This window comes from Vigna unguiculata, chromosome 8 (assembly GCF_037176805.1).
Source record: "Vigna unguiculata cultivar grain cowpea cultivar isolate G323 ecotype 2 chromosome 8, ASM3717680v1, whole genome shotgun sequence".
In the NCBI taxonomy this organism is placed as follows: Eukaryota; Viridiplantae; Streptophyta; class Magnoliopsida; order Fabales; family Fabaceae; genus Vigna; species Vigna unguiculata.
In genome coordinates this window covers 8373095-8382232 of record NC_140799.1, presented here as the reverse complement: position 1 = coordinate 8382232, position 9138 = coordinate 8373095, and the positions used below count along the sequence as shown (strand labels likewise).

General features: G+C 43.6%; 2 protein-coding genes across 2 annotated transcripts; both read left to right on the top strand.

Moving 5' to 3' along the window:
- Nucleotides 1–542: 542 nt before the first annotated feature.
- LOC114194803 (uncharacterized) lies at nucleotides 543–1385 on the top strand. The gene has a single exon (XM_028085213.2). The coding sequence runs from the start codon at nucleotides 543–545 to the stop codon at nucleotides 1383–1385; it is 843 nt and encodes a 280-aa protein (XP_027941014.2).
- Nucleotides 1386–1441: 56 nt separating this feature from the next.
- Nucleotides 1442–1996, top strand: LOC146884100 (uncharacterized). The gene has a single exon (XM_085665853.1). It carries the CDS (start codon nucleotides 1442–1444, stop codon nucleotides 1994–1996), a length of 555 nt encoding a protein of 184 aa, XP_085521979.1.
- The last annotated feature ends 7142 nt before the right edge of the window (nucleotides 1997–9138 follow it).

Here is a 9138-nt window from a genome sequence, read left to right as displayed (position 1 = left end):
CAGTGGCCACTGTCAGCGCCAGACGCCTGGCGATAGGGCTTTGTCCGCCAGGCGGTGACGGAGAATTACGGGTCCTGATTGGTCAGCATCGCTTGGCGGTGGGAGTGTGACCGCCGGGCGATTTTCTGCCAGTATCCGCCTAGCGGTGCCTAGGCGGTACCAGGCGGGTTTTATGGTTGTGTAATTAGTTTTACTTGGATTAGTGGACTTGGAGGACTAAGTTCACTTCTTTTATGCTGGGGCTTGACGGACTAAGTCCCATAGGGCTTGTATTTATAAATGAGGAATGATTTATATTATCGTATTTATTTTCATTTATTTAATTGTTTATGATATTTTCAAAGTAATATTCCTTAGGGATGTTACAGTTGGTATCAGAGCAAAAGTTTCGAAAATGTTTTGAAAAACATGTTTTGGTGCTTTTGGGGAGTGAGCTTGCTATGTATGTGCATGATATTATGTGTGTTTAATTTTAAGGAGGTAAGAGTGTGTTAAACTAATGGAGTGATGTTTAACAGTTGAATGTGTGGCGTATCCAGGCAATGGCAGCTAATAGAAGAAGGAGGAATGCTAACGGTGCTGATGATATTGCAGAAGCCATTCATCGCATGGTGGATGCAATGCAACATCCTATTCCAGCACAGCCGAGAGTGGCAATAGCGCCAACAAGAGTGCCAACAGTGGAGGATTTTCTGCGCCATAAGCCCGCAGAATTCACAGGTGAGGCCACTCCACACGAAGCTTATGCCTGGCTTCGCAAGTGCGAAAAGATCTTTGGAGTGATGAATTGTGCTGACGAGCAGAAGCTGGCGTTTGCTGTGTACCTGCTAAATAATGACGCAGAATACTGGTGGGCAGGCATGAAACAACAGATGCAGACTAGGGAGGAGCCAGTAACCTGGGATAATTTCAGAATCCGGTTCTTGGCTCTGCAACAGGGGAACATGTCGATGCAAGAATATGTTAATCAATTCGAGCAACTGGAAAGGTATTATTCTCAGGCAATTACTGAAGAGTGGAGATGCCTTAAGTTTGAGAGGGGGCTCAAGCATGAGTTAAAGAAGGTGGTCACGCCTCTGAGAGAAAGAAGGTTTCCGATCTTGGTGGAACAAGCCAAGAGTGCAGAGTACCTAGAAAGAGGGCCGAATCCGGTAAGTCGACATCAGAAGAATGCCGCAGAGGCGAGGCAGATGAAGAAACCCTACAACCGACCTCAGACTTCTCAAGGTCCCACGTGTTACCAGTGTGGTGGGCCCCATTTAAAGAGGAACTGCCCTCAGATAACCGATGGGGTAGGAGGATCAGGAGATCGTCGCAAGTGCTTCATATGCGACAAACTGGGCCACTTTGCCTATAACTGCCGGAGAAGAAGAGTATTGGGGTGAAAAAGCCAGCCGCATCCCCAGCTGAGAGAGCTAGAGCAGCAGGAAGAGTATTCGCTATGACCTCCACAGAGGCTACCCAGTCAGGTAACCTTATTCTTGAGCCCTGTTTGTTAATTGGCCAGTTAGTTTTAGTGTTGTTCGACTCTGGAGCAACACATTCCTTCATTTCTAATGCTTGTGTGGGGAGACTGAACTTGGACAAACGTGATTTGGGATGTGAGTTGCTGGTGTCGACTCCTTCCTCAGGTCAGGTAGCAACCAGTTCAGTCTGCGTGGGGTGTGTGATGGAAGTGGCAGGTCACAGATTCAAGGTGAACTTGGTGTGCTTGCCTCTGGAGGAACTGGATGTAATATTGGGAATGGACTGGTTGTCCAATAATCACGTCATAATGGATTGTGGACGACGCAGTTTGGTATTCCTAGAGCATGAAGGGTTAAAGTTGATCTCAACTCGAGAAGCTGTGAGAGCGCTACAAGAAGGGGCCACTTGTTTTATGGTGATGGCTAAACCAGAAAAGAAAAGTGCAGTGGAGATGATTCAGAATATCCCTATTGTCAATGAGTACACCGATGTATTTCCGGATGAAGTACCGGGACTACCACCAAGTTGAGACATAGATTTCTTCATCGACTTAGTTCCTGGTGCAGGTCTGGTATCCATGACACCATACAGAACGGCACCTGCAGAATTGACAGAACTCAAGAAGCAAATAGAAGATCTGCTTGAGAAGAAATTTATCTGGCCCAGTGCGTCGCCGTGGGGAGCTCCGGTATTATTAGTGAAGAAGAAGGATGGGAGCTCAAGACTTTGCGTTGATTACAGGCAGCTAAACAAATTAACAATCAAGAATAAGTATCCATTACCGAGGATTGACGATCTACTAGATCAGTTGAAGGGGGCAGGAATATTCTCAAAAATAGACCTGCGATCTGGATACCATCAGATCTTGGTGAAGCCGAAAGATGTACAAAAGACGGCTTTCAGGTCGAGGTATGGCCACTACGAATATGTAGTGATGTCATTCGGAGTAACAAATGCACCGACAATATTCATGGATTACATGAATAGAATCTTTCGACCTTGGTTAGATAAGTTTGTCGTCGTCTTCATAGATGACATACTTATTTATTCAAAGACGAGAGAAGAGCATGCTGATCATTTGAGGGTTGTATTGAAGATACTCAGAGATCATCAGTTGTATGGGAAGTTGTCCAAGTGCGAGTTTTGGCTGGACGAAGTACAATTTCTTGGGCATGTCATATCAGCCAAAGGCAATGCAGTGGATCCGACTAAGATTGAGACGATCCTTAAGTGGGAGAGGCCTAAAACGGTAACTGAGGTGAGGAGTTTCCTGGGTCTGGCAGGATATTACAGGAGATTTGTGGAAGGGTTCTCAAAGAAAGTGAATCCATTGACTCAACTCACAAGAAAAGATCAGCCATTCTCTTGGACTGAAAAGTGTGAGGAGTGTTTTGAGGACATAAAGAAGTGTTTGACTACCGCCCCACTGTTAGTGATTTTGGATCTGGGGAAAATGTTTGAGGTGTATTGTGATGCGTCTTATCAGGGGTTGGGGTATGTGTTGATGCAAGATAAGAGGCCGGTAGCATATGCTTCTCGTGAGTTGAAAGTACACGAGAAAAATTACTCGACTCACGACTTGGAGCTAGCAGCTATTGTATTTGCTCTTAAGTCTTGGAGACACTACTTGTACGGGTCTCAGTTTCAAGTTTTCAGCGATCACAAAAGCCTGAAATACTTGTTCGACCAAAAGGAGTTAAATATGAGACAGCGCAGGTGGATGGAGTACCTGAAAGACTACGACTTTGAATTGCTTTATCACCCAGGCAAGGCAAATGTCGTAGCTGATGCTTTGAGTCATAAGAAGATGCATATCTCCTGCATGATGGTAAAGGAGTTGGAGCTAATTGAAAAACTCCGAGACATGAACTTGGGAATGAAGTTTGGACAAGGGGTCATACAATGCAGTATGTTGAAAGTTACTAATGACTTCTTGAATGAGATACGTGTGGCTCAGGGGCATGATATGGAGTTACAACAATTTATAGGATGGTTGGGTACAAATAAAGGAAAGGATTACCAAATGGGAGAAGACGGTATTCTACGCTTCAAAAGTAGGGTGTGTGTACCTGGAGGACCCCTATTCAGGAGGGAAATTCTGAAGGAAGGTCACCAGAGTCGTCTTAGCATACATCCTGGTATGACTAAGATGTACAAGGATTTGAAAGAGTCCTTTTGGTGGAACGGGATCAGACGTGGCCGACTTTGTTGCTCAATATTTGGTATGTCAAAAAGCCAAAATTGAACATCAAAGGCCGGGAGGTACCCTGCAACCATTGGAAATACCTCAGTGGAAGTGGGACAGTATCTCCATGGATTTTGTGACACAGTTGCCGAAATCGACCAGAGGACATGACTCAGTCTGGGTAATTGTGGACAGATTGACTAAGTGTGCACACTTCTTACCTATAAATAAGAAATGGTCAATGGATAAACTAGCAGAGACTTATGTACGGGAGGTAGTGAGGTTACATGGAGTGCCAGAAAGCATAGTGTCAGACCGGGATCCGAGATTCACCTCACGATTTTGGCAATCCTTGCAAGCAGCCTTGGGAACCCAATTGAGGATGAGTTCATCGTATCATCCCTAGACGGATGGTCAATCCGAGCGTACTATACAATCGTTAGAAGACTTGTTGCGGTCTTGTGTGTTGGACCATTTGGGAAACTGGAACAATATATTAACCTTGGTGGAATTCACATACAATAATAGCTATCCTGCTAGTATTGGAATGACACCTTACGAAGCGTTATATGGTCGAAGATGTAAAACACCGTTGTGTTGGTATCAGGATGGTGAAGCCTTTGTGCTTGGTCTTGAGTTTTTGCAGCAAACAACTGGGAAAGTTAAGTGAATCCAGGATCGAATGAGAGCCACGCAGAGTCGGCAAAAGTCCTATGCTGATAAAAGAAGACGGCCACTGGAGTTTGATGAAAGTGATCATGTGTTTCTTCGGGTTACCCCAACAATGGGAGTTGGAAGGGTTCTAAAATCGAGGAAGTTGACACCGAGGTTTATAGGACCCTATCAGATCACACGGAGAATTAGCCCAGCGGCCTACGAAATTGCTTTGCCACCTCATCTGACAAACTTGCACAATGTATTTCATGTTTCTCAATTGAGGAAATATGTTGCAAGTCCAGACCATGTATTAGAGGCTGATGACGTATAGGTGCGGGAGGATTTGACCCTACCAGTTGGACCGGTTCGTATCCTTGACTCAAGTTAAACATTTGAGGGGTAAACAGATAAAGACGGTGAAGGTGCTCTGGGATGAGGCAACTTAGGAGATGACCTGGGAGATGGAGGATCGAATGAGGCTATCTTATCCACACCTGTTTCCTGGTAAGTCTTGTTTTCGAGGATGAAAACCTTTGAAGGTGGGGGGAATGTAAGACCTGGGAAAAATTAAATAGTAATTAAATAATTATTTAATAAATGTGGGTAAAGAGAATCTTTAAGGTAATAAATGCGGAGTATTATGACGTGGAGAAGTACTAGCTCAAGTGGTTGAGAGTACTTTAATTGTGTGAGAGGACTTGGGTTTGAGTCCTATGTAGTTATTTTTGTGTGTTATTAAATTGGTATTATTTTTATGTATATTAAACGTGTGGTGGAGTTTTATAATAATTGAATTATATTAATTAATATGAAATACAAATTGGTTGAATGGTTTGGTATTGATTTGGTATGTGCATGGGGGTGGGTTCAAACCTTGGAGGACCCAAAGAAAACTCTATTTTTGGCTATTTTTAGGTTTGTCTTGAATTTGAAAGGTTAAAGAAAACCCTAGTAAACTTAGCAACCAAGGATGGCTGAAAAAGCAGAAAGTATCATGTAATTGAGGGGTAATTAACACGGCCATTAAACCTTAAGTTCGTTTTTGACCATTAAGCATTATTAAACCTCCATTATAAGGCTTGTTAGTGGTAAAAAGGAGGATTTAGTTAGCTGGAATTGAAGGAGGTGCGGAGAGGAGCAAGAGTGCAGAGAGGAACGTGGTTTTGGAGTGAAAGGCGAGTTGATTTAAGAGGGTGATTTGAGAGGAAGCCATTGGTGAACATTGGAGCTTTCAAGAAGTCAAATTTTGGGAAAGGAAAGCGTTAATCCAGGTTAGGGGAGTTTGTTTTGCGTGTTATATATTATGTATATGCCGTTCGTTCTTTTCTGAACTGGATGGAATGTGTAAATTGGTGATTCACTGCCTTTCTGCGTTTTTCTGGAAATTTACAAAAACCGTCTGGCGGCATTGAAGGCTTTCCAGGCGGCTCGTGCTCATAGACTGTTTTCTGGGTTTTTCTGCTATGCACCACCTAGCGGTTATGCGCTGCCCGCCAGGTGACACCTATTTGACCTACCGGTTTTGGGTGAATCGTGATGTTTTCATGTTGGGGGGAATGCAGAGGGGTAGTTTATACGATATGAAAATCCTTGATTACGTGAATGGGTACCTGTAAATGTTTAAATTGAAAAAAATTGGATGATCTGTGTTTGAATTTGGGTTTTAGGGTTCATGTGTTGATCGGGGATGAATTACATAATATGGGATAGGAGAACTGTGTTTGGTTGCGTGTAATTGTTCGTAAAATGATTAGGTTTTGAACCCTGGATATGGTGAGTATGCGAAATTGTGTCTGTTCTAAGGTATACATTAATGTTGGAGGGTTAGAGGATTCTGCGGGGTGCGAGAGGGATCTGGGCAAAACCAACTTTTCATGCACCGCCTGGCGGCACTGAGGCTACCGCCTGGCGGCACTGAGGCTACCGCCGAGCGGCTCATCAGTAGCAGAATAACAATATGGAGTGAACTCGTGATTTGAGAGTGGGTGGTTGGGATACTTGTGGAACGTGTTGTAGATTGCAATACCTTGTGTTTTTTTAGGTGTATGTCATTTAGTGATAATCAAGACAAATAGGTGCGTACGTTGGGTGGGTTAAGTGTTCCATACCCAATGGTTTCTGTGGTGCTGGTTTATTTTAGCAAGAATAGATGCAATTCCAGAAGTTATGGTGGCAGGAGTAATATGAAGAAATTGAAGTATGAGAGAATGAGGATTGGTGTACTTGGTGAATAGGAAATAGGTTTAAGGTAATAATAGAGGAAGTGTAGGTGCACGATTAAATTGATTTGGTACGATTTGGGATTGTAGTTGTGGTGTAATAGAGTATTGTGAATAATCCAACAATTGTGCAGATGCCAAAATGTGGGTATCATAAGGATCATTTCTTGACCGTTTTATAAATAAATAAGATAACTCACGATAGAGCTTGTTAAAATCTAATGTTGAGCATGAGTTAATTATACTTGTTGTGATTAGCAATCGGCTGTGTCTTAAATATTGTATTTGATGGATGAAGACTGAGTTAGATGTTTGAGGTCTCATGAGACCTGTAAAAAGTGCCAAAAACCAGTAGCATTGCGCTACTGGTATGGCGCCTGGCGACGCGGGGTGAACCACCGAGCGGTAGAGTGTAAAATAGTGGCAGTGGCCACTGTCAGCGCCAGGCGCCTGGCGATAGGGTTGTGTCCGCCAGGCGGTGACGGAGAATTACGGGTCCTGATTGGTCAGCATCGCCTGGCGGTGGGAGTGTGACCACCGGGCGGTTTTCCGCCAGTATCCGCCTAGCGGTGCCTAGGCGGTACCAGGCGGGTTTTGTGGCTGTGTAATTAGTTTTACTTGGATTAATGGACTTGGAGGACTAAGTTCACTTCTTTTATGCTAGGGCTTGACGGACTAAGTCCCATAGGGGTTTGGGATGTGCTTGAGTGGTTGAACACATGATGGGCATAGAACTAGATGAGTTCCCGTCGGCTACTATTGGGCGAGGAGTCCTTAGTATGGTGATTGCATGCGTTTGGGCGCACGATGGGCAAGGAACTGTGATGTTCCCATCGGCTACTATTGGACGAGGAGTTCATAGTATGGTGATTGCGTGCGTGCCAGGGTCCAAGTTGAGTAAGCTTGGATGTTTTACTATAGGCGAGGAGTCTGTAGGGTTGGACTATGAGCAGGATTGGCTCGTAGGGTTGGACCACGAAAGGGATAGTTTCATGGAAGCATAGTAAAAGTCTCAGGACCTAGTTTCATGCATACGACTCATGAAGGAATATGAGATCAGGGGTGCATGATTTGTAATTATCATATATATGAGTAAATTCTTATTGGGATGGGGATCATATTTAATTTGTGTTATATGCATAGCTCACCCTATCTGTGTGTGTGTGGCGATGATCGGATGATTTATTATCCGGGAGCATATGTTTTGACAGGTGAGCCAGGAGACGCTTGAGACTGGAGAGCGGGATCATGTTATGGGCTTTTGAAGATTTGAATTTTTGATGTATTTATGTTTTGGAAGATTAGCCACTTTTGGCTTTTATAAGTTGTAATGATTTTGAATTTGCGAACCATTACAATGTTTTGAATTTGCGATTTTAATTTTCCCGCGTTTTGGGAACTTGTATTTATAAATGAGGAATGATTTATATTATCGTATTTATTTTCATTTATTTAATTGTTTATGATATTTTCAAAGTAATATTCTTTAGGGATGTTACAGTTGCTAAGTTGGTTGAGTTGGAAGTGGCTGGATGGATGGTTGAATGGGAGGTGGTTGTTGAGTTGGTTGAGTTGGAAGTGGTTGGTGGAATGGCTGAGTGGGAGGTGGTTGCTGAGATGGGTTGTAAGATCCGGGAAAATTAATTAATTAATAAATGCGGATAGAAGACGCCTTGATGGCATTAATTGTTGTTTAATGTGACGTGGAAAAGTGCTAACTCATGTGGTTGAGAGTACTTTGATTGTGTGAGAGGACTTGGGTTCGAGTCCTATGTATGCCAATTATGTGTCGTTGTTTTATGATTTGTTTTTAATAATATGTAAGAGTGTGGAAATTGAAATGTAAACTTGTGATGATTGTTTATATCACCAAATGGGATTTGGTATAGTGGTTGTGCTTTGGCCTTATGAGTGGAAGGTCATGGGTTCAAACCTTGGTGGGCAAAGAATAAGCTTTATTTTTGCTAACTAATAGTTGTGGTATGAATGTGAAGGGGTAAAGAAAAGCCTAGCAGAATGGGGCAGTTAAGGGGGCTGGGAATTTGTGTGGTGTGGTATGCGCTTCAGAATTTGATGGATTGTAGAGCTACTCTTCTAATTTAAAGGTATGATAGCTCGTCTAGGCAGGCGAGGTGGCCTCACCTAAGCGAGATATCTTGGTCATGTTTTGGTGTTTTGCTTGTGTTTTAGCCCAGGGGTGTTTGGGCGAACGTGTGGCTCGCCCAGGCGAGAGGATCTCGCCTGAGCGAGATTACGTGTTTTGGTTGCTGAGTTAAACTCGCTAAGGCGAGGTGGACTAGCCTAAGCGAGATTGAGGGTCTAGCTTGGGCGAGGGGTTCCTAGCCTAAGCGAGTTTATGCGATTCACTAAGTTTCTATGTGTTTGTGAGTATGGTTGATTGTTATACCATGATTAGATTGTATGTGCATGTGTTGTGGTGTGTGGGCTTGAAGGACTAAGTACATTAGGGATCTGGGATGTGCTCGGTGGTTGGACACATGATGGGCATGGAACTGGTTGAGTTCCCGTCGGCTACTATTGGGCGAGGAGTCCTTAGTATGATGATTGCATGTGTCGGGCGCACGATGGGCAAGGAACTGTGATGTTCCC